This window comes from Chelon labrosus, assembly GCF_963514085.1.
Source record: "Chelon labrosus genome assembly, chromosome: 20".
Classification (NCBI taxonomy): domain Eukaryota; kingdom Metazoa; phylum Chordata; class Actinopteri; order Mugiliformes; family Mugilidae; genus Chelon; species Chelon labrosus.
In genome coordinates this window covers 21,159,714-21,186,834 of record NC_140353.1, presented here as the reverse complement: position 1 = coordinate 21,186,834, position 27,121 = coordinate 21,159,714, and the positions used below count along the sequence as shown (strand labels likewise).

The window sequence follows — 27,121 nt, the reverse complement described above, 5'->3', positions numbered from 1 at the left end:
GTTGGTAGGACTCTCTGAGGTTAACTACCCCAGGAACTGAATATATGCCTTCAAGGGTTTGGTAAAGCAACAGTACTTATTTATACATGACACACAGCTACATCTGACAGCATTATGTCTAGCCTTGATAAAGCCTGGACTTCACTGTTGGTCAACTTTTCTGTGTTAAATGTTTTATGCGTTTAGAGTTGTTATTTGCAGGGCTAACATTTTACCTGTGTTTAACGGCATTTTTGGCGCTGCATGTGCACTGAAAATATCCTTTTGTTCTGTGAAAGTAGCTGCCCTGAAGTAGAAGCTAAGCTCTGGGAAGTACAACCGCTCTGTATTGCTGCAGTGCAGGAATACATAAACTGCCTTCCACAGTTCTTAAAAATCCACTTTTTCGGTCTGATTTTATGTCTTTTATTCCTTTCTTTTTTTTCTTATTCTTTTCACAAGTTTTCTAGTGTTCTAGTTCCTTTCCTGGCATTGTCTCATTTTATTTTATCAAGTGTTGTATTTTATTTTATGAAGCAATACATTACTAGAGTTACTATAGACATACAGAGAAAGAAAGCCCTCACAAAAATAACACTCTTTTTGAGGAGCGATGATCTCCCCCAAAATAAATAAATAAATATCACATAGTATCACTTCAAATTTCTGCTTGCATCCAGCTTTGATGCAAAGCAGCAATTCTGTGTAGTTGCGGGGAAGCTGTAGTGTTGGAAAACAGCAGGGTGTCTGCAGAATTTAGACCAACTAAGATCAACCAGAGGAAGCTGCGACTCTCAAAGAGTGGAGGATGTGTTTATGCATAATGATTCTGGGGCAAGATGATGGGGGTTATCCACAGGGACTTGATATTCCTTATATTGTCAAGACTCTTTGTGATTGACACACTAAGATTGTTCTTCCTGCCTCTTTCTGCTTTTTGTTAATGAGCCTTGGCGGAGCTTATGAAGGATTTAAATAGATCAAATCAGACGGAGATAACTCATGGATAGATCATGGATAGATCATAGAGAATAAGGTATCAGAGAGGGAACACTATGTGATTTGGTTAGCAGGGGGTAATTGTGACGAGTATTGGTGATGAAAACAGAGCCTGCGGTACAGTGGAGTAGCAGAATGTGTCACAAGAAGAAAAGGAGACACATATGAGAGTGTCAGGTTGGACTGATGAAAGGACTGTACAGATCATCAGGCCTTGCCCTTAATCAAAAAGGACAAAGGTTATTACTTTTTTAAAGACCAGACTGAGAGACAGAAGCAAATGATAGCTGGCCTTGATGTCTCCATGCATTCTCAACATTATGTGAGCATATAGTGGAAAATGTGTGAGGAAATACAGCTTTTAGATCCTAAATATTTCCCAGACAAGTCACAGTAAAAAAGCAGACCAAAAACAACCAAACACATCAGTTTGTGTCAGATGTTGGGCCTGCATTTCTACTCTCCATTTGTTACGAATGCAAATGTACAACTACCATTCTAATTACTGTCCCAGAAAACACAATTCAGCAATATTCCTGTTCAAGTCAATGATGTCCAAAAGCTGACCGTTTTAATGATTGTTATGCTCAAATGTCTTATTTGTGGCTTTCAAAATCAAAACATTACACATACACACACAGGCTGTTACATTTAAATGGAGATTATACCCCAGGGTTAGCCTCTTGGGCCAATTAGCACTGATAAGTCCTGCAGCAGAAAGGAATACTGCGCCTGGCTGGGATTTTCACCCTATCGTTACCCTCTTATCTTTCAGCTCCCATTGTTAGCAAACCTATACACACAAGAGAGCAGCCATCATTTTAATAAGCACCACATGGGAGTCTGACCTGCACCGTGTGCAGCAGCAAATTAATTCTCGCCTGTTGAATCTGGGTGAAATGAAGCCACGACATCTTTTTTAAACTGTGGGGGTAAGAGTTCTGAACTGTGTGTTTATAATTTCTAAGACAATATATAAAAAGTATGCTTGCAGGTGGGACTAAAAAAGATCCTCAACACTCAGCACACACACAAACAGCAGGGCCTGGGGGACTTCACTTGTGAATAAGATGTCAGCATACTTGGCTAGCGTTCCTCCTTGGGCCCAAGAAAAGCAGAAAACAAATGTGCAAAGAGATAGAAATAACAACCATGGAATATGTCAAGGGTGAGAAATGCTAGCCAAGCATAGGTACGCTTTTTTCCCCGTGCCTCTTTGTCAGGAAAGCTCACGCAGACAGTTGTTGCTCTGTTGGGCTTCATGTAACAGCTTCATTAAAGGGTGACTTACTATGGCGGACCAAAAACATCCAGAAAACAATGCAAGAAGGACAGTAGTTGTGTGTGTGAGCTTTCTTCTTGCATATTACTGAATGGAGCTGTGCTGCTGCACGGCATGGTGTACTCACGACAAAGGTCGCTTTCATCATCGCCGAGTGGACAGTCTTTTCTGAAATCGCACAATTTGTCCAGTGGGATTCCGGGTCCCTGATGACAGTGGTACTGGCCTTCCAGTGTGATGTTAGGGCCGGGCGAGGGCGCTAAGAGGTGAGAGAAAAAAGACAGAAAGAAAAGAACACTTGTCAAATTGCTCTCTCACAATACCTACTGCAAACTCTTTTTTATAGTACAGTCAGAGTTCAGGAAAGGATTTGTTGGCAGCAGCACCAAGAAAATGAAATGTAACAGTAATAAACCACACACAAAAAAATCTAACTTTGAAGACAAAGGGAAAAGCTCCTGATTAAGTTTCACTGAGTATTGCTGCTAGATGTATGTATGTTGGACACAAATCAGTGGCTCACTGAAAATATGACTAAAAGCAGTACAAAATGTGCAGCTACTACAGTACATCAGTACAAGACAAAGACAAAGGCTAATAAAACCTCTGACTGTAATCTTAGTATGATATCTTCCTGATATCACTTCCTGTTCCATCATGAATAACTTGGCTCAGGCACAATAAGCATCTGACTTTGAATACAGCACATATCCATCAGACAAGGAACATACACAGCAAAAACAATGATCTAGATACCATTAGCAAGTTGCACTTGGGGGGGGCGGACACACACACACACACACACCCTCACACAATGACGCCAATTGATATCACTAGTCTCAGCAACTTAAATAAAACAAGGAACATTTGCATATCTATGCAAATCAGAGCTGCGATATCTCCAGGTTGTGGAAACTGACTACTCACCTTCACCTTAATCATCAGAAACTGATCACAGTAGTGAGAACAAAACACAAAGTGGAAAAAAACAGCGCGCTGATGGTGATCTTGTTTTTCCACCCTATCTCGTGAGGGGAAAGAAAAGAGAAGTGATTCTTATCACGACTGACTGGCTGCGCTTACTGTAGTTTGCCCTTGATCTGTAATATGCAGATTTGTTCTCTGTTCAGACGAACCCGGAGCCGAAAGTCTGATAACGATTCTATGACAGGAGAGGCAGCGTAGAACAAATGCTGTCAGCTCAGTCTGTCTAGATAGGCATTACAGCCACACAAAATTTTGACGTGGAGTTTGTAATTAATGCACTTGTTGTTTTTTGGTTTGCATACTTTTTTGTGTAACATAATGATGCACAGTACCATTCTGCAGCACTTTTCTGAAGCCCAGACTTGCATGGTGTGACAGACTCACAGACACGTGGCAGGAAAAGACAAATTACAACATAAATCAACACAACACATTTATAATGTCAGATGTAAATGGACAAAACAACAAACTGTGAAAAAGGGAAATCCCATTATTCTGCAATAGTCCCACAATATGTAGATTTTTCCATTTTCAGTTTCAGTCAAACACCTCCCTGACCAGGCCACTAACCAGGATGGTTCTCAAGCTATTTTTTTCCAGTACAAACTACAGAGGCAATTAAATGAATTACCGCAGATCAGATAATTAACTGAGGAAGTAGGCAGTATAAAAAGGATATACTAGAAATATGACATTATAGTACTGTACATTATATGCACATTAAAGAGAACACAACATGAAAGCATATAGAAATGTCTGGCCTCTACTGTTACAATAGAGGCCAGACATTTCACAGTTATGCTTCATTCTCAGCACTCTTAAGGTTTCTCCTTCATACTGAGAAAAGACTGAAGACCCAGCGGGAAACTGGCACAGCTAACTCTATGGATTTTTATAGGACAAAGCGCATTAGTCAGAGGCCTCCACAGCCTGCTATTGTGGCAGGACCTTCATGGCTGCAGAGAGCCAAATTAACACGTCAGTGAGCAATCCCTTTCAAACTCTTTGAAAACCTTGGCAAAGCTTAAGAATTGTTTTCCTGTATATAGAAGAGCACAGAAAGGGCAGATATACTATTTTAGTCAAATGAAGAAGTAGGGTGGGGGGCTTGTTTGTTTAGCACCAAGTGTTTGGGTATAGATGTGGCGTGCTATGTGTATTCAGTCATGCTCAACACATGTATTATGCATCGGTTGTGCTCAGTGGCTTCCTCTCTGTATAATGTTGACACCGCAAGCAGAACAATTTATCAAGAAAGAAAAAAGTTATCTGCAGCACACTGAAACCTTTGGGCGATGTATGTAAATTCATCGATTTATCTTAGTTTGATGACAGCACAGTAAAAAGTATCAAAAAGGTGAAGTCGCTAAGTTTAAGCTCCTGCAGCAGGTAAGTGCAGCCAGACACGGCCGCCGCACTCCTGGCCTACCGCAGTTCTTAAATCACACTTGTCAGATTGTGAAAACAAGTGGGTCAGTAGGGGATGAATTGCCTGTGGGAGTAAGTGAGTTTTGTTATCCTTGTGCTCATGGGCTTGGCTTTGGAGAGCAATGATGTATGAGTGGCGAAGAGCTGGAGAGGTGACTGGAGAGGGCACAGCAGCCGCTGATAAATGACACGGTGGATGCGCAAATACAGGAATCAAGGTGCTTGTTGGATAGAGCTAAGTGGTTTACATTTAGTGTCTGTGCACCGCTGTTAACGTTACATCTAAAACACAAAGACATTTTAGCATAATGCCTAAATATATAAAGCGCACTGATTTTTTTCAGGCTCATGTTTCCGATATAGTGTTATCAAATATAAAATGAGTGATGTTTTAGATGTATATATACACGTGTTCAGAAGAACAAACCGACATTTCATGAAGCAACAAAGCAAACCGATTTAGAAACCCCCCAATATTTCAGTATTTCTGTGGCTGGTAAATGAACGCTGTAGGAGAAATCCTCATAAACTGGCACGTACACCCTCCTAACCACTGACAGACTTCAAAGTCAATTCAGATTCTTCTGTGTTTGCTTTTCATAACTGCGCTGTCTATTTCTGATAAACTAAGGCGGTTTCTGATTCAAATTCATTACTGCCTTCGGGCTATTCAAGGTCTGATAAATACATTTCCTTCTAAAATTATTTTAGCTGCACCACTGTTTTCTTCAAGGTCCACTGGGTTTTAGAGTTGGAGTTGCAGGTTTACGCTGACATTGATTTTCTGTTGCAAATCTGAAGGCACAGGAAAGACAAAGCACCAACATCCTCTAGTTTACGTACATTACACAACATTAGGCCACTTCTTAATGGTACCTGTTACGTTCAGCATTCCTGCAGAGGTGGACCTTGCAAACCACATTTGACCCTGATTTGACCTGAGACTGTTGCCTTGATCTATTACTGATTCACTGGGTGAAAACCACATGCTTCTCAATTTCACTGAGAGGCACAGGGATGCAATTTAAAATGTCCTTTCCTCGCCCCATAAAGGGTTAATGTCCTTTATTGTCAGTTGAGCTGGTCATGAAAATTAAGTTTCAGTTTACTCTGTCTTTAGATTACCAGCCAAGTTTCAATTTTCATTCATGTCATCTGCGTACAGGATGAAGATCAAAACAACTTTACCCACAAGATCTAGAGCAAAACAGGAATTAAGTGACATATGGAATCTAGGTTACTTTATGTTTAAAGTTCGGCCGTGTCTTGAGCAATGTCAAAATGTGGAGAAAAAGACACCTGACACGCTCTGCTGAATGAGTCCATGGTGGCTGGTAACCGGCAAAGTTACTTCCTTTAGGAGGAAAAAAGCTTTAGGGGTATCATGATTATAGCATACCCGCTAACACAACCTGTTTGTTGCTTCTCTCTGTAAACTCATGTAACGTGGATGCTTTCCGTGCAGGCCAGTTAATGATGCAATAGCAATCCAACTAAAAAAAATAAATACACCTCCATATTTAATCACACCTGGGCTGAACAGTTTCCATTTATATCAACTAGTCACCAGAATGATGGCAATGCCTTTTTCAAAGTCTGTTGGGCTTATTTAAATACCCCACCCCCCCCCACCCCCCCCACAAACACACCTAAATGTTGGTAGGTATGATGTAGAATATTTACACTGGTTGGCACTGATGCCAAAAAATTAGAAAACCCCTGGTGTAGGGTGAGTGGTCTGGTCGCACAAACAAACTTACAACGTACATCACAGACACAAACAAATAAGTGGTACTCTGTATTGGTAACAGTGGTTCCCTTTTCCACTGTTCCCCTTCTCCAATAGCTGAAATCAATTCCACACATAACATTTAACATTTGAGCATTTTTGCATAACTGTGTCATGCACATCATGTTTCTGAGATTCTACTGATAGAGATGCCTCACTCAGCAGGTTATCACGTGATCATGCAAAACAGTTTGTCTCGTCATTTACATAAAACTTTTGCTATGGTTTAGTGGACATCGCTTGTAGATTTGAATACAGACACACGCGTGCTTGTTGTGGAAGACAAGCTGCAAAAACACATTCTGGAGTCACAGAGGGGGTAGGCTCCTACTGAAATTAATACGGCTTTTTGTTTTCCTACAGATGAGCAAGCACGTCAGTCATGTCCTGATATCGTCCTGTGTGCTCTGAAACAACAACTAAAACAGCAGACTGAAAAACTGCCAGAGATCTGCCTGTGCTTTGTGTACAGAATGGCAATAGCTGTGAACGCAGAAAATGGAAAGCGCAACAGAAAAAAATATATTCACAGTCTTTACTAAGTTTAGCATATAATTCTGCATTAGTTAGAACCAATTTAGCTGATGCTGCTCATTTATTTACCGTGTAACCGCGAATCACAAGTGCCATAATGCGGACAAATAACAAATATCTCAGGGTGCCCAAGCAAGCGTGGTGTCACTCTCTTGCCACCCCATTAAAGGCAAAATCTGGAGATATTCACGGAGATTTACGGTGGCCGCAGTGCTCAAGATGGATGCAGGTGCGTTTCCCACTGGACAGCCGACAGGACAAGAAGTATTCGCTCATGAATTCAATTAACTGCACACAGCCACGCTCGATTGGTCCAAGCTCTGCCCAATCACTATCACTATCTGTCATGCTCCCTGCTGGAGAGAGCAGCACGCACATGAGCGGACAGATAAAATAATACCTTTAATGTCTATTCTAAATTCCTAAGATGACTTTTTACTGCACGGAAACCAGAGTATAATTCAGTTGCTGCACTCACTGTAAAATAAATGGACAAAAAATTATCTGAACCACCAGTTCGTTTTATTAAAGCCCCTTTCCATCTATAAATACCCAGAATTTTTAGTTCCTGGAAATATGTTGAAGGAACTAAAAGGTTATTTTGGAGTGAAGGCTGTCTGCGTTTCCATCGCAGTCTAAAGAAGCATGAAGACTGGCTGTGTTGCTAGTATGTGGTGGAAAACACACTCCAAAGTCCCCATGGAAAGTTTCTGCAGTACTTGGGAGGCAGCTGTACATGCAACGCACAGGTTTCTATATTAGAAATCACCTGAGTATTGTAAAGAAAATTCCACTTTATGAGCTATATCATATGTGATAAGTGGAAAGGAAAACTTTCAAATTCCGTCCTTCCCTTGATGTTCCTGGAACATCTAACATATTCATTACATTCAGTCTATTTACTCACATACTATTTGTGTTACTTTGTTTTATTTATTCTGCTATATACCGCAGTACCAAGACTGAAACCACTGGGGAAGGTCTCTTAGGCTAGCTTTGCCTTTATCTACAATCTGTGTGGTCATTTACTTGGTGCAGACATGCTACACTGGACTGACATTCCCAATACGCATCATCATTTGTTAGAATCTTACTACAAAGCACTACATTTTTCACCTTCAAGGTTTCGAGCATGACCAAACCTACTTGTCTATGAAGCTAAGTAAACATTGTTACCAGCAAATAACACAGAGTGGCTTTGACATCAAAGCATCTGTCCCACAAAGAGTGTCGATTTGAGACTGTAGCCTTTGTTATGTTAAAAACATCAGCAGGGCCTGCATTATGCCGCAGGGCTTTGATTCTCCCGATTTCTCCATCTCAAAAGAAGTATTAACTAATATCTTTACTTCTTTGTAACAAACAATGGTGGGAATGACAGGTTCATGAACATCACTGATGCACTGATTACTGCAGCAGGTGACGCGGTATGCCAGAGCCAAGTTTCTGAGGGAGTATGTTCCATCAATATTGTTCATGTAGTTATAGATTAAAGTCACTATACAAGACATAGAATATTTCTATTTAGAGTTCCTTCTCTGCCGGTCTCTCTGACAGATTTCATTTGGAACAGATGAACATTTACATTCATACAGACCATACTGTAGCTGTGTAGTAATTATAATGTATAGTGTGCAATTTCACCGTAAATGGATAAAAATGACTAAATGAGCAGATTAAGTCTTTCACGCCAGCAGCCTTGGTTCAAATGCCCTCTGTACAGAATGAAATGAGATTTAAGGTTGCTGTATTTTAATGACTGACTTTTCTTCAATGATGCCTTAAGTCTGTAACATCCAGAAATTTCCTCCACCATGCCAGGTTAAGGTTGATTGAGACATCTGTTCCATTTGGCATATGTATGCTGGGAACACTCTACTTGGTGCCCTGGGCCATTTAACACTTGCTCAATATCTTAAAATGAAACTGCCTGTGTAGATTGCCTTGGATAGGTGCCTGCAAGAGAAACCCAGTTTGTGATGAGAGGATGCTGCTTGCGGAAAGGCCTAAGGCAAGAGATTAGAGGAAGAATGTGAAGAAGCTCAGTGCTGCCAGTTAGGGCCTTGTCTTGGAAAGTTGTGTTGTCTGTTAATTGATTAGTTTAGTTTTTGAACTTCCTCCTAATTTCTGTCACTCTACATTCTCTTATAGTACTAAATAATGTGTGACCTCTAGCAAGCTTTCAAGGGACCTCTGAGAATCCTGGGCAATTATAATATCCACAGAAACCACATCAGAAAGAGAAAAATATCTATATAATTACCTCCAAGTAAACCTGGCAGATGGATAAACTGCTTATTGCCCTCAAGGCTCCTTAAGGCTTTGGCCAAATATTAAAGAGTACCACCTTTTAACATACTAATCTTAATGTACTTGAGAAATAGAGAAGGAATGAGTGTCTGTGAACAAAAATGACTTTCTGTTCTTTGAAACCAGGCCCTTGGGCACACAGTAACCCCCACAGTGAAGTTAATAAAACAAAAACTAAGTATAAATAAATGGAACTTATGTTGGTTTGTGTAGAGAAAAAATAGTGTGCTAGATTGGTCTGGAGACCTGAATTCATGTATTTCCATGAATATGGGAGGTTGCTAGTGCTGATACTCAACAAAGCATTTGGATTTAAGAGAGGATTGTTGGTGTACAATAAACACGTAACTTGATAATTGTTAAAGTGACAAAGATTTTTATTTCCATAACTGTCATTTGAGTCATAATTCCTGTCATATGAATTAACAAAATGGTGACTGAGAATATGGCCCACTGGTGACATTGCATTTATAGTATTTAGAAGTGGTGCCATAACACAAATTGCAAGCAGTGACGCATGATCATGACCCAGCAGTGATCCTTCTGTCAGAACCAGGAGGAGGAACAAATGACAACATTTAACATACAGGCAACACTGTTTGGAAGCCCTAAAACCGAGGTTTGAAAGCACTCCTGCAGTTACCACTTATTGCCGTTAGGGCCGCTAAAGAGAACAAAATAGAGATCCTCGAGATTGCCATTTGAATCCTCCATGTATTATGATACAACAGTACCAGTATAATTTAAATTATTTTTGATTATATGTATTTATTAAAGGTCTATAAGGGGAAATAAGGGATGTTTTCAAGCTGTAAGAAGTAATACCTAATTAAACACACTTAAAACACAAACAGATTTATCTAGTGTCTCCATGTACACAAACTCATACACAAAACCTCCTTCCTCACTAATGCAGCTCACTACTTATGAAGTTAAGGAAGCAATTCCACTCAACAGAAAAACACAGGTGGGTAGAGCATCCCAAGCACTGCCCTGTCACAAAGCCTGTACAACCTGGGTATTTGAATCGCCTTTTTCTTTCAACACAAACAGCCAAGCGCATTTTTTTTAGACTGAAGCAAACCAGCACTGATAGTCATGCATAATTTAATTCTCCATTAAAAACAGTGGAAAAATCCCTGTCGACTTAAATCATAATATGTCAAGATATAGTATGTGAATTACATATTATTATAAATGCATAAAAAATCATGGCAAACATATTAAGCTATTTGTAATGATTTTCCAAACAAATAAAACACACTTCCAAACCTAGTATTCCTGGTATGACATGTGTGATTGCCTCAGGTCATTTTAGTAATTTCCTAAAACAAATTTGACGATACGCTAAGTAAATCTTTTGAAAATACTTCTAATGAAGGTATCTCAGATTTTTGTGGAAAATTGTGAAAAATGCTGAGTGACATGTGCACACATACAGAAAGAGGAAGCAAAATGAATGCTGCTGCGTCATCTGATCAGTTTTTTGCATTTTCATTGGTTAGTATTTGAGCTCCAATTCCCAGAGATGGAGGAAGCATTAACCAATTAAATAGGTGTCTCATTTAAAAGGCTATAGTACTGGGTAGTACTATATAGGGTTAAGAGTCAAAATTGAATTTTATTAAATTTTCAATGAAGTCTGTAAGCATAAGAACAATCACTTTGCCCTCTATACCAACATTTATCTGTTACTCATGCAACAGCTTCACTTCAGCACCAAACAAGGGACACATTTTTAAAGATCAGACCATGTTTTTTCACCAATCACTTAACGATTCAATAAGAAATCTGCCAGGCCAAAAAAATTTGTTTGGGTGGGATTTATGAGGTGATGGAAAGTGGAGTAACTGTGGCCTAGTCATACATGTCATCTGAGGGCTGTGGAGTTGAATCTGTTTACGACAAAATGGCTCCGATTGGCTGTAGGACTATCCAGTTGAATGCTAAAGTATGTTTTTTTCTCGGTTGAAACTCTCCTGATAATGAAATCTAAAAATTATAAACTCACATTCTGCTAAGAATTAAGACAGGCTATGATAGGAAAGAGACATTTTGGTATTTACATTGAATCCCAACAGGTCAACATTTAAACTAGTTTCCTAGCATTTAAACAAGAAAGTTTTTCGTGTGTTAAGCCCCAAACAGAAATTATTAGATGCCCAGAAGTTTACTTTGTGAGTTTGTTGCTGCACGGAAAGCTTCACAAGCAGAATGTCAATAGAAGTAGTGATCCAGTAATCCTGTATAGATTCTACAGGAGGGAGCTCAAAGGAGAAGATATGTTTCTGTGTGTCACGGCAAAATCACACCAGCTGGCAATTTTTGTACACCGGCTTGACATTTTTCAGTCTGTACACGTGCACATCTACGGATTGATGAGCAGTGGCAGAACGGATGTGTTTTTACAACACTGACAGCAAACAATGAAATCCGTTATACTCCATCACTGCTCCTTATGGGTCACTGCGTCACTGTATGAAACCCTTCAACCTTCATAAATCAGCTCCAATTTTGATGTTTCACACATTCACAGATATTGTGACAGTAGTTACATTTATATACCATTTATATACTGTATTTACAAACTTGTATTAGTCAGTGCTAGTCACCCAACAATAAAAACAGCGTTAGTCTATTTCACTCATGTAATCATACTGAAATTAAATAGAAATCTCAATTAAATGCTCCAGCTAGATTTTCCACTATGATAATGAATGTTTTTTTTCCCCATAGGAAACACCATCATCCATCCATCCACATGTCTAATACGCTGTCCACACCACCAGCTTTCTCCAAACCCATTTCCCTCATTGCCTCCACAGGGCTGTGCTTGATTGATGGGCCCAGGGACACCCTCACGCTGCTGTGTACCTAATCGCGAACTATAGACTTGCTGTAACGCTCCATTAAGAGCCTGCAGCAGCACGGTGTAGTGGTTAGGGAAATGGTCCAGTGAAGGGAAGGTCACTGGTTCAAATTCCCACAGGGTCCACCGCTGCCTTGTCCAATTGGAAAAATGAATTGTGACAGTTTGTGGGGTGATTCATGAGCACAAATACCGAATATGTACAAACACGGTTGTAACGGTTAAGGAAACTGTGACCTTTTGCCCTGCTACAACGCTATGACAGGGGCAAAGTCAAATCTGCTATTGACACAATCTGGTAATGAGCTTGTCAGTCAGCACAGAAGTCTCTGTTTACTTCCTGGGTGAGAATGTGTAGGAGGTTAAGAGTGTCACTGACATGTTTACCAAGCTTGAATAATAACGTTACACTATAACACAACCATCAGCAAAGAACCACAGGTAGGATTCTAACTTCCTGTCAGAAGGATGAGCTCCACAGATAGGCACACGGCCACACTAGTCACTTTAGGGACAGCAAATTGGATTGCTTGTTGGTTCAGTGACTGATGAGTTAATTAAAGTGGAAGGGTATGGAGAAAGAAGTCAGACACTGCTCCATTTATTTATGCTGTATTGACTATATATCCTTGCACTTCACTGGCTGGAGTAATCACTGCCTTTCTACTCTAGAAGAAAACAACGAAGGGGGAGGAAACGGACACTGTCAAAATTTCAATTCAGATTCAAATTATCACAAGGAGATCCAATTAAGATTGAATCTACGGACTTTTATATTATACCTATGACTGTTCATCCTTGATAGACAAATCAAAATGCACCACCAGAACACTAACAATGACAATAAGAACCCAGGACATTTTGTGTGCACAGTCTCCTATCTGGTTAATCAATCAAACCCAAGTTGGGATCATTCTTCGTGCTATTCCTTCACAGAAGCTGACAATCTAGATCATTAATAGCACTAATTAGGTCATTTCGAGTGCATGGGACAAGAACAAATAACAAACAACTGCATTTGCCAAGGATTGAGTCTGAGAGCCTTAATCGAGTGCCATGGCTTCATGTTCTGTGCTAGGTAGAAAAGAAGGTAATTTGAGCCCAGGTTTGTGACAGGTGCTGGAGGGGAAAGTGGGGGAGGTTTAGAACACCGCGAAATGTGGTGAGGCCGCACAGAGAGCGTGCCGAGACGGATTAAGGCTTAGTTTGGGAGTGGGATGTGTGTCGTGGGTGTTGTGCTGGGGACCCAGGTGGTGCCTGAGGAGAGTACGGCACGTCTGCATGCTTTTTCTCTCTACTAGTTAGGGCTTATGTGCTGCCTGGCAAGAGGAACACAGTGAACCCAGAGCTGGGAACAATTAGACACTGTTCAACCAAAGCTGGATTTGCATGAGCAACTGCACCCATTCTGCTCTGTCCTACCGGTGACAGTAAAGACAGTTAGATAAAAGCCCAATCGCAGGAGACGTACTAATTGATTTGTTGCAGGTGAAGTTCTTGTTTTTTTGGTTTTGCACTTTTATTAGAAACTACTTTAAACATTTGACTTCCATTTATGTTTTAGAACAGGAGTATGTTTAGGTTAAAGAGTTTATGGTATGAAGTATTGTGGTCGGAAAAGACTACAAATCATCCAGAACTCTGCCGCCCGGATCACCATTCGCACCAAATCATCTGACCACATCACCCCTGTTCCCATCTCACTCCACTGGCTCCCTGTACAATACCACATCCAATACGAGATTCCTCCTTCTAACCTACAAAGCCCTCCACAATCTGGCCCCCACTTACCTGTCTGACCTACTCCAGGAGTACCCCCCCCCGCACCCTTTGCTCAACCTCTGCTGGACTCCTCACCATCCCCACCTCGCGCCTCAGCACCACGGGTGCTCGCGCCTTCAGCTGCTCAGGAACTCCCTGCCCCCTCACATACGACAGTCAGACTCCATATCATCATTCAGCTTCTTGCCCTGCACTACCCTCCCTGTCCACTGTTTGTTGTTTTTGCTTGTTGTTTTAATAGGTCTTTATCCGTTAGGCGACCTTGGGTGACCTGAAAGGCGTCCTAAAAATAAAATGTATTATTATTATCATTATTATTATCATCATCAGGTTGCTCAGCTGGACTGCTCCGACCTGACCTCGAGTCCAAAGGTCCCATTTGAACCAAATGTGAGGAAAAAATTTTTCCCACTGGGTGAAGTTTCTCATTCATCCAAAGCTAAATATTGACTGAATAAAAGCAATTTCACTCTGACAGAGTGCAAAAAGATTTGCTGGACTGTGAGCATCTCTTTGAATTTAAAAACAGGTCTCTGAGAATGATCTGTCTATTTTAAGATGCTTTGCCTTGTATAATAGAAAAAAAAAAAAACACGGTAAAGCCCACTTGAATGCCTTCCAGTATGTAGCATAACAAGCAATCAAATATAGGAGACACTCAACTCCACGCAGGTCCATCTGTCAGTCTTTTGTCCAAGTGATCCGATCAAAATCTGTGATGATGACAGCTAGCCTCAGACAGGGAAATAATTGCATGCGTAATCAAATTTTACTTCAATTTTTATTTTATGCAAATTGATTTCACATGTTAGGACTAGTAAGGTAGCTTAGGGTGTTTGCCAGTGGCATAAGAAACGCTGCACATATGGAGGGAAGCATGGATTGTACTAAATACCAGAAAATTCTGAATGCAAATCTCTTGCTGTCAGTCAAGGAAAGGAAAGTGAAAAGAGGTTGGCTTCTATAATACTACAATGAGCCAAAGAAGACTCGGAAATCCACCATGAAGTACTTTAAGAGGCCCAAGCTGAAGCTGATGGAATAGCCCTCCTGCCTAGCTGAACATCTGTGGATGCATCTTAAACATCCTGCGCCTAAAATCATCTCTGAACTTTAAGTGAACGGCAAGAAAGCGTGGGTAAGCATTCCTAAATCAGAGACTCTTTGACGGTGTATCTTCCCAAACTTTTTTCTTGTTTAATATGTATTTTCATGTCTGTTTATTTGTACTTACTTCAAAGTACATTATCTCCTATCCAGCATTTCAGAATGACAACTAAAGCCTACAAAACCCTCTAATCAACATATTTACTGAAGACATATGCTGCAAGGTGTTGTGAAAAACACATTTACAGAAATATCACGTCTAGTTAATAAACTTTGTAAGGACAATGTTGTGTAAGCAGCATTATTAGGGACTTTTTTCTGAGTGCTGCTGCCCACTCAAGATTTAATTAAGTCCATAATAATAAGCTACTGGTGATCCATTTCTCTTGGTCACCCATTACTTGATTATTCCTTCTTATGTGAATTCACTTCATATCATGTCAGTCTGGTAAAACGTTTTCTTAACTGAGCTCTTCCAAACTTACTCAAATAAAGAAATAATAAAATAAAATAAATAAATCACAACTACTACAACACGTAGCTGTACGAAAAAACACAATGACATAAAAGAAACGTGGATATTTAAAATATCCTATTTCGCTGGTTTGTTAAGTGTGACATTTGACATGTCTTTGCCTGGCAAACATATTTCTGTCAGAGGAAACAAGGATTTTATCCATATTTCCTCAGTGACGCACACAAGAAATGTTTTAGCAAGGGTTGCTGTGCTTGTGCGTCTAGTTCAGAGGAAATTGAATCAATTATATTAATTCAATTTTAGGGGCTTTCGAGGTTGACAGAGAAGATATTATTTCAGTCTCAACTGGTTTACGCATTTCACTCCACAACATGGTGTAATGAAGTTAAAAATCACAGCTTGACATGTTTGAGAACTCAGTCACTCTGCAGACATGTGAGAGACATTTAGTTCACGTACACGTTAGGAAACGAGAAAACAACTAAACACATAGGAAGTGTCATCATCTGACATGCAGATTTATTTATACTGTGAAACACAGAACTTTTATTATAGCTTAATGTTACTGATCAAGTCAGTGTTTCAGGGTATAGGAAAAATAATATTAGAATACATCCCAAATGATAAGGTGCATCACACTTTTCCAGAAATATTTAATTTGAAATGAAAAAATGGGAAAAGAAACTTTTGTCACGATTTCTGAATCAAATTTATAATTATTAGACTGTTTTCTTAAATTTCGGAAAACTAATGAACACAAACAAACATAGCAAAAGGACTTCGATGGGGGGCTACTTACTCATGGTGCAGTTAGTGGTGAAGTGGGGCTCGATGGTAGCACTATCATCCTGTGGGATCCGCTGATCGTAGCTGGCCGAGATCCGAAAAGGCGATCCTCCGTGTGTCCCCGAGGTGAGGTGGACTACTGCCCAGCTGCCAAGGAGAGAAAGCAGGAGTAGGGTCAGTGCAAGGAGCAGGCACCATGGGTGACAGATATACCCACAGCCACAGCGTGGGTTGGGGGTCAGGGTAGCTTGGGACTGCTCAGCACGGGTTCCAAGTGTCTCAGAGGAGGGACTATCCAGGGCTTCGGTGGAAGCTGACAAGGGGGCATCCTCATTCCCTTCCATTTTGGGATGGTCCCTTTCTTCCTTTGTCTGGTGAAGCATGGCCCACCCGTTAAGCCCACCCAGACTCTACAGGTCAGGTAGAGGTTTAGAGTTGACCAGGTGTGAGGAGGTGTCTTAGCTGAAAGCTCACAGCTGATGAGCTATGCATACAATTTAAAGTCACTATTGCAGCTGGTGTGTAATCAAGAAACAGGACAAGCTGTTGTGTGTTAGCCAGCTGCAGTCCTGCCGTGAATGCTGTCCTCCCTCAACCACTGGCTGGCTTTGTGCAGTTCAACTGCCCCTAATTTTATTAAGCAAATTGTGGTGATTTCTCTTTGGCTCCGAGGCCATCAACAATCTCACTCTCTCTTCCTCCTCCTCTCTCTCCCCTCCCCCTGTCTCTTGCCCATCCCATCATTAATACATACAAGGCATGACACCAAATATAGTCAATGCGCTGTAAACAACCACTTCCCTGAAAAGACAGTTCATTTTTTTAAAGCCACACTGCATGCTGGAATACAGAGGTCATCACAGGAGACAGATGTGACACTAAAAAAGAACTTTGATCTGTCATTTTAACTTTTTGCTGACACTATTGCACTGTTTTCACATCAACAGCTCTGATGTAAAACAGAACACACATCCATTTTGCTGTCAAGACAACCAAATCAACACTAAACAAAAATACAAGCATCTCTTTTTTTTTTCTCTGATGAGCTAGCTAGATTAAGAAATTGTTTTTGATGTTGCAGAACGTGTGGTGTATTTTTAGCCATGTTATGTGGGATAAATGTAATTTGACATGTAATCAGGTAAAAAAAAAAAACAATAAGTAGATCAAATGACTAACGCAAAGCTCTAAATGTATTTAAATAATAAAAAAATAAAAATAGCTCAGCTATGCCCACTGTAGTTCAGAAACGGGACTAGTTATAGTTGAATATCAAGCAGCTGCCACCGGACTGGTTCTATGAAGTCAGTGGAGACATAAGTGGAACTACAAGTGTTGGACTTTATATTGCAGGGTGGCCAAAAACACAACTCACACTGGACAATAATGTTGTCTTTATCACGGTACTTAGTTCAGGCTAAGTATCGAGATATTGTCTTGGATTTTCACCCCTTTCCTGGAAAGCCGTTTCGTGATCATGCTATCAAATCCATGACTGGATTAGACACATGAGAGTCAATGTGGATGAAGGGCTTGAGGCTCTTTTCTAAAGATTTTTACCAACACGATTTTGGATGCTATGAGGACATGCAGGGTTTCCTATACAATGTTAACACTATGGCTGCCCGGAAACATGTTCAGATGTTTCAAACAATGTTGTGCTTGTGTTGTTTTTCCTGTTGCTCCCGAAAGCATCCCACCGCCTCCCCTCCCCATAGAGAGCCGAAGTCCCGCCCTTCTACTTCCGGTCCATGGGACCTATCTTTCGAAAAAATATGAACGGGAGTTAATGGAGAGATCATAATTATTTTTTGGTCCCGTTCGAATTGTGGCATGAATTTCACATATGATGTGTGTGAATTTAAAAGATAATTTTTCACGTCAAGAGATAAATTATTTGACGTAAATAAGCTGAACAACATTAGGTTTTGTATGAGATCGCTTAGTGAACTACATCTCTCGTCTCGAACAATGTACGTCACTAGAGAACTATGGCTGTCTCCTTGTTGAGCTTTACCGTCTTCTTCCAGGACGAAGGCAGAAGCATCAAACGAGGTGAAAATCATTATAAATCGGGTCATGTCAGGAAGGGCAGACAGAACCGAAGAGTGGAAGGAAAATGCGGTGACGTAAGGTAAGCGACTTGGACTTGTAGTTCGTTTAATTACGTATTTTCCATAGCGTTTTACTTAACTATCTTGCGACAAACTGTGACATTCTTGACATGTAAAATCATTTTTTATTCTGAAAAACAATATATGTATAATCCAAGGCACAAGTCGATTGGGACCAGAAAATAATTTATCTTTCGCCATAGACTGCCGTTCATATTTTTTCGAAAGATAGGTCCCATGGAGGCAATCGGAAGGGGCGGGACTTCGGCTCTCTATAGCCACCTCCCCCCAAACGTTCCATACATACCGCCCGCTCACCTGCTCTTTACGGAGTTTAACATGATTTGTGTTGTTCACTGATAAAAATTGATGTAACCGCCACGTTTTAAATCTGATGTTTGTGCTCTTGATTTTTTTAGACCATGGAGATTTAAAATTGTTTAAAAAGAGTTGAGGAAGCTCCGGGTTTTGACCACTGTTTGCTCTAAGTATGCTTTATTCGCTGATACTTTATTTAATCTAACATAGAATGCCACATCTCAACAGCATTATGTTTCCTGTAGATGAACCACGTAGTCTGCCATTTGTCACAAAATGCAATTTCAGCATTTTTACCATAAGTTTACCAGTAGGTCTTTACTGTACCTTTTGATTATGAGGTGTGCACTGGGAAATAGTGTCTGTGTTTGTGTCTGGGGGGGGGGGGAGGTTATTTTGTGCTTTGTTTGGGTAAAACTGTGCTAAGAGCAGAGCAAATGTAAATGCACACATAACCCAACATTACACAAACACTATTCTCCCTCTTTCTCGCTCCTCTCACCTATTTCCAGGCGCTGCTCGCTAAACCGTCTCTGTCACTCTCTCTCTCTCCACCCAGTTGCTCCTCAGAGTGGAGGGAAGCTGACCAGATGGGAAGTGATGTTACAGCACCACAGTACACCGTTACAGAACAGCTTTGCCGTGTGGGACCTGCTCCCTGCCATTCTCCATAATAGGAAGGAAATGAAACCTTAGATAAGGGCTGTCACTGTCTCCTTGATAACCTTGGAATGATTTGCCAGCTCAGTAATATAGAGCGTCTCACTGAATTCACCCACCAGCTCAGCTAAATTTAGAAATGGCCTTTCTGTTGTATGAGTAATCAGCATGATGATAATAGGACTCCACCTGTACAGGAATGTTTGCCTGCTGGTACATAAAGTAATTACTGTATATGCAGGTAAACACCTTGTATTCTTGCACCTATAAAGAGGGATTAAAGAACTCACTAAATATAATCCACAAAGTCTTCAATTCATAGGTGAAAGAGTATAACCAAATGTGCTCAGCATTGAATATGCATAATATGCTAAAATACAATGGACAGAGCTATACTGCCTTCTATCTAAAGTGAGCAATGTAAGGCTAATCTCTGTCTAGTCAGAGTATAAAACTGCATTTATTTTTATCACATGGTCTTCACTGATTCTCACAGGACTGATTAACTGAGCAGCAGATAAGAGCAGGGCTGCCAGAGCACATCAATCAAACATTTAAACCTAATTAGTAGTATACCATGCAAGGCGCACTGGTCCTAAGTAAAAATACATAAAATGAAAACAAATGGATAGCAAGCCCTCATGCAGGAATTAGATACACATAACTAATCGGGGAGCGGATGCTAATAATTCTCATTGTGGTGCTAACAGCATGTTGATTATTTAAAATCACCTGACCTTTGTTCAGGCTGGTCTTTGGTGAAAGTCCCTATGATTATGATTGGAATATTTTTTTTTGTCCTCTCTCACAACGGGAAAACAAATTAGCTCAGACCAACTAATCTTTGCTGCCAATTGACAATTCTCATTTCATAATGCTATTCATTTATGCTCCCTTAGTGCTCTGCTCTGGCTAATGTAACGTTTTTCATTTCCATTTGGTGTGTGTGTGTGTGTGTTTGTTAAGGAGGATGGAGGTTGCTTATGTCCTAACCACATTAAGACTTATTTGTCTTATGGGTTCTGGTTTGCATTAGCTGGGAGTCTCATATATCAGGACCAACAATACATGAAGAAGTGTGTTATGTATAATGTTTTCAAAGTGGTAATGTTTTTCTAATGCTGTGAGGCTTACTTGAATACAATAAAGAAGTAAAGGAGTCCGCACTCAAAGTCTGTATTTTTTTGCCTAAAATGACTACATGCTTTACACCCGCTACAAAACATTTGCCCTTAACGAAAGTTTTCAGAAAAGGCTTGACTTTCTACGTTGTCTGCATCCGTCAGAAGCTTCATCCGCCAGAACACGTATCTGCAAATGTCGTCATCCTAAATGTCTCCTGATAAACAGTGTACATACTGCACTGCTCGCAACTGGAAACGGCCGGGATAATCCCACAGCCTTTATCAGCAGGTGAAACTGTCCTTGCTCTTGATGTCTTCTCAGGATTAGAAAACCACAAAATCGTCCTCACCGGCTGTCAACTCCGTCTTGTGTCGGAATGCAAATCTTGGCAAAAAAATAAATAAGAAATAAAATGCACTGGCCTCACTGTGCATAGTTTCTGTGTGTGGTCATCTTTATCAGACGACAGATTTAAATAAATAAATAAATAAATAAATAAATATAGGGACTTCATGTGCCAACACTGTAGACAGGAAGACCAAACTACGGAATGCATAAAAGCATTTTATTGTCTTCCTCATATTAAGATACATTACATTAACTTAAACGTCAAATTCACCAATTTTGGTAATTAACTGCTATTGTTAATATTTTTTCATGCAGTGAATGAATGAATGAATGAGTGTATCAGTCAAAAAGACCGATTGGTTTGAGATGTGGCCGCATGACACCATGCTAAAATTGCTCAAGCGCAAAGAGACAGGATCTGTAATCTGTTTAAGGCCAAAAGCCCATCTAAAAAAATGGAAAATGGCCCTCTGTAAAACCAACCTAGAGATGCCATGACAAAACACTTCTACCTATAACGTGTAGGTATCAACAAAATACAGTGTATGGTATTGACGAAACCATTTAACTCAGGTCCTCAAGCTAAAGCGCACGGAATGGAAAAGGTTTCAATCATTCCCAAAGTCCAAGTATCTTGTTGAATGCATTGGCAGTAAAACTAAAGAAGGGGAGGACAGAAATGGAAACTGCTTTACATGGTAATGGAATTTTTACCCCCAAAGAGACATCGGCATAGGTTTTGATCATGCTGGCTGTTTCAGATTGAAGTGCGTAGCTTTTTTTTTATAACAGTGGAAAGATGAGATTGATTGAAAATGACGCTGCCTAGGACTAGGTGTGCATGGAGACAGCAGGGGTTAAGGACTTAGGAGGTGGGTGGAGGTGCTGCCATGATTGCTGCTGGAAGGGAATCTCTCCTTAAGCCACATTGATTTTGACTGTCAAATGGCAGCACGTTTAAGCCAATATGTCAAGAGAAGAGCAGAATAGATTGAACGGCCTGACATGGGACTGCTGAATGAAGGCCACTTCCCCAAAATTGCAGGACACTTTGGATGCTATCTGTTGAGAGCATAATCTGTTAGTCTTTAAAGCAGATGGAATGATAGGGTAGATCATGTAAGCAGAAGTGGATTATACTAGGACATATTTTGACAGAATTCACTGATTAAATAAAAAAAATCTCTATTTCTAAATATCTCTCTCTATTTCTGAGTCTCAAACTTATTAGCTATAGAATGCTTATGATACACCACATTCCTGGAAAACTAACTACATGCTTGTCCTCATCACACATGTGCCTCGCAGATAATGGATAACAAACACATTTTATAGTGTCAGTCTGGGAACATTATAAACTTGGGAAAAGTGGCTTAGGCGACTGAAATCACGAGGATAACACATTATTTTACACACTAAAACTTTGAATTGCACTCAAGGCGAGCTTTAGTCATTGTATATTCCGATGACTCACACCTGAATACAGCTATCATGCATTTCGGTGCGAAGCAAATTATTCCGTGACTGAAAAAATGAACAATCTGCCACAAGCAAATTACACAGGATGAAAGCAAACCCAACCAAATAAACAAGCCAGATGAAAAAAAAAAAAAAAAAAGTGGCGCAAGCAAGTCCATCACGTCACTGTGGCAATTTCAGATACACACAAAAACGCTAAGCCAAGTTACACATGAGCACAGACCAAGTGGGCAATCATCAGTGGTCACACCTCTTCCATTGTACCTACTCCAGAAATCGGCCTCTTCCAGTAATTGTAAGATACATGAATTGCAGCACATGGCTATTTGAACACATCTTCACAAAGGAACCTATATTTAATGACAGGCTTAATGTCACCAGTGTGTCACTGCTGTTGTTGAGAACTACATATCGACTGGTGTTTCGCAGATGGCTGCAGAGTATAAAGGTCTAGGTTTCATTCTCCTTTTTCAAAAAATGTGTCTGTTATTGATTTTAACTCTAGGAACCTGTGTGAACATCGCAAGCTATCTGTTGTGACGATGATGGTGGTGATTGAGGCAAAGTCATCAGTTGACTGGAGGATCCCGAACCTGCACGCTTCCGTCCTCCATCCCGAAGTAGGCGCGCTCAGCCATGCCGACCAAGAGCCCCGTCTCCACCACACCAGTTGTGGCACCAGACTGCTTTAAATACGGAACCTCATCCCACTGACTAACTGCCTAACCAATACTAGCTGGCTTACTCAGTCTTCATGGCAGGTTAATGGCAGGTTAACTCTCAGCAAGCTGAAAATCACCTTGTCAGTCATGGAAGTGCACCCAAGCAAATGCTCTAACCACTTACTTACCACTTACTTACAAAAAAAGGTCAGTGGAGACAGCCCCGCATTGCTTATGCCTATCAGGAATAAAGGTTCCATATGACTCATCAGCCTTCACCACTTACTGACACCTGAAAAAAATACAAGTCAGATTTACCGGGCCAAAATCTATGGAGCAATACATTTACCAGACTACAAAGAGTCCTGGTAACATAAAGCCAACACATCAATCCACAAGAAAAACTGAGCCAACCAAAATGTGTGTGAGGCAGTCCCTTAAAGAACACATTACCTCTACTAGGTTCCCAGCACTAAACTTCCCTTCAGACGACAAACTAAAAGGAAAATTATCCCGGATGAGCCCCCATTTGTTACCGCTAGGCTCAAAACCGGCAACAAAGAGGGAGGCCACACACAGAAGTAACCGTCAAATGAGTTTATTTAATTCAACCCAAATGATAATACTCAGAAAATGAGTATAATGTTGGAGGGTACAACAAACCAAACAAAAGGATCATGATGACGAGGATGCAGCAGGCCTGGCTGGGAGAGAGACAAAGACACTGAGAAGGGCCGTCCTTTATGCCCTTCTAAGAAACCGAGCCCACATGGGCAGGTACTCACAGCAGACCCCTCCCAGCTCCACCTGCATCAAATAATGAAGAGAGTGGGAGGGATCGTCACACTGTCAAAGCACATATTACCTTCATAGTGGCATTCATGAGTACCTGTATGTGCATTTAAATACATGTGTGTGGGTCTGATGTTGCTCCATTTGGGACCCATTATTTCCTGCGAAGATCATCTGGGCCAGTCATTTTTTTTTGGGCTGGTTTTATGCAGCGATGCACAGAAGATTAACAACGATGCAGTCACACGTCTGAGCGCTATTGAGCTCGCAGAGATATTTTTTTTTCTTTGTATTGTTTGAAACACGCCCCCTAATGAAATTCAAATAGCGTGTGACCATACTCATATTTTAATAAGAACTGAGTCTGGCTAAGCTGGGCTACAAAGTCTTCCTATGCAGTAATCTCGTCTGCAGAAGTAAGGGCAACACTAACAAACTGAACAAATTAAAATTGACAAATCAAAAAGAGTTCTAACTGGGGATTCTGGCTGACCAAGGGCTTGGATCAGAGGTTATGAAAGAATTTATAAGAGAAGAGTCTTCAGTAATAGATGTACATCATGACAATGTTTCAAAACATCTACAATAAACCCCATTTCCATTTCATGAGTCTCCTTCTCCAGCACTAGAGATTTTATGAATACATTTTGCTATCTTGAGTAAGTCTTGTCACAGACCTGATTATTCTTAAAGGCCTGCAAGGAGATGAGATCTTTGGCATCTTCCATTGAACATCCCATCATGAATAAATGATCTCAGCAAATTGGATAGGGGCTATAGGTTTGGGAATTGTAATACACCTCTAAATGAAATGAGCCCAAGCCATCTGCGAGCCAGTGAACTTGTTTGTGTGACTCTATAAATGCCTTTTGGATGAAAATATTGATAAAAAAGGCACTATCCACTCAGTGTGTATAGGTTTATAATAATGAATACGGGTGCATGCAAACCAATCAAAACTAGAAAAATAATGCGTCCACCGTCACGAAGCAGAAGAAGTGGAGCAGAAGAATTCAAAAAACGGAACAGGATCCTGCATCATGTTCACTTCTAACTGGCAGGTTGCTTCAGTTGACTGCCCATCTGCACTCAGATATCTCTCACCAGTTATTTGCAGGCTCCAGGAATTACTTAAAATGTATCTGTGGTTCATAAAAAAAAAAAAAAAAAGGCAGCAGTTAATCTTGCCGCTAACACAGAAGAACCTCAAGAACCAGGGGCAGTCTGGCCACCTGGAGGAGCGGCAGTTTTCCCGAACACCCATCAGTGTGTGGGCTGGAAACACTGACGCACAAAAAAGTCACATTCCTCTTGATTCTGCACTAGATTGTCAGCTGGCCTCATACGTATGTTTGGGTGTTTGATTGTGTTGTTGTGTGTTGCTGCTAAAAATCAGAAAATACATCCCTTTCATTTTCAGCTTTCATACACTGATGAGACTAACATGTTTAGGGGTTCACCGATCCGATATTGGGATCGGATATCGGCCCCGATATTGACAAAATAGCTGGATCGGGGATCGGAAAAATTAACAGATCCACGGGCCGATCCAGTTTTTTTTTTTTTTTTTGTCCTCCGTCGCAGCAGATCCTACGTCATTCGTTAGCAGCACGTGTGTCGCATGCTGGAACGAGTTGGAGAGCCTGTGTAGTAGTCCAGAAGTTGGCGGTATATGTCGTGAAGATATGATCCGCCATTAAACAGAAGAAGAAGAAGAACGAGTTGGAGCATTTAAGCAACATGGAGCGAGCCAAAGAGTCGGCTGTGTGGAGATACTTCACGCTTGCCACATCAACTAGTTCGACGGCTGTTTGCAATGTCTGCAAAGTAAGTGTTTATCTTTTTAAATTTATTTTAAGAAGTTTGATTACATTCTATTTTCGATTTGGATGCACAATTGTTCTTTAAATAACAAATAAATAAGTATTCAATACATTACATCTATGTTATTTTGTCTTAGTTAGGAAAGTAATGTTTAGCTAGGAAAGTCTGGTGCCTTTAGTTTCTTCTACATGGTGGAAGGAAGGTATAAGGTGGAAGGTATGCAGTTTATTATTAATTCAACAATGGTATCGGATCGGTATCGGGTATCGACAGATATACAAAGCCCAGGCATTGGTATCGGTATCAGGACTGAAAAAGTCGGATCGGTGCATCCCTAAACATGTTGCTATCAAAAAGTAGACTATAATGTCTTTTAGCTAATTACAGAATATTCTGTGGTAAAGAATAGGGTTTTTGCTGAAAGGTTGTTTGCTAGCACAACAAACAGCTTGCCTGGAAAAGTTTCAGAAAAGCAAGATGAAGAGGCGGACTGATGAGTTTTGCGTAGTCAAACTCCATCACAGAGAAACCATGTGGCTTCATCTTGGTGAGAGCTCCACGCTGATTGTGATGGCCTTCGAATGATTTAATTCTGATAATACTGTGTCTCCCCCACAGCAGCAAACTCAAACCAATGTCTGACAACATTGACTGCAACATTAGTGGTCAGTTGCTGGAGGCTGTGCAGTTTGCAAATGGGGATAACATGAGTCACGGAGCATGGAGTATATCACAGCCACTGTATGGTGGTTGTTTATGACAATATAGTGGATTACGGTGAGGTAATTGAATAATGCGTGGTGACAAGCAGCAAGAGTAAAAGTGATATGGATAAAAGCCGCACTTCACATTGAACGCAGAAGTCCTCATGACTCAATATTACTGACTCAATATTTTCCAGATCTACTGATCTGATTATTAACAGCGATTTACAGCTGGAACGTCTTCACATATCAGCCTGTAAACAGCAGATAGTGGAAGCATCAAAAACCCCACAGCCCATGTGATTACTAACCCTGTCTGTATATGGTGGAGAAGCACATATCCCATTTATATTATGTCACAGTCATCACTGCCGCAGCTTGTCGCATCTGTGTTATAATTTCAGTACAGAGTCTCCTCCATTATCTATGCAGCAATCAGTCACATTCCTTCATTTTCTCAGTCATAACTCTCTCTGAGCTGCTTTCCCTCATACTGTTACATCATGAACTGTGTTATACTGCCTACACGTTGCTGTTCAGAATAATTCGGAGGTTTCAGCTCTGCAGTTGCAGTGCTGTCTAATGATACTGTGCTGATTGAAATATCACAGCAATTGTGAAGTGGGAAATATCAGGGCTTGGGTTTCAGTTAACCGTGCTTGTGGAGGGAATGGAAATTTCGTTCTCTTCAAACAAATAACAGAAAGTGGCATTCTATTCAGGACCAGAAAGCGAGCAAGGATATTAGAGGAGGAAGCTGAAATC

At 40.6% G+C, this 27,121-nt stretch overlaps 1 protein-coding gene across 1 annotated transcript in view; it reads right to left on the bottom strand.

The window, feature by feature from the left end:
* Window positions 1-27,121, bottom strand: part of alk (ALK receptor tyrosine kinase) — a gene marked incomplete at its 5' end in the record, with an annotated part of 329,164 nt that overhangs the window by 49,266 nt on the left and 252,777 nt on the right. Inside the window, 2 exons of the mRNA XM_084569391.1 lie at window positions 2,388-2,519; window positions 16,344-16,477. Coding sequence (XP_084425517.1) covers window positions 2,388-2,519; window positions 16,344-16,477 — 266 coding nt within the window. The remainder of the gene's footprint in view (window positions 1-2,387; window positions 2,520-16,343; window positions 16,478-27,121) is intronic.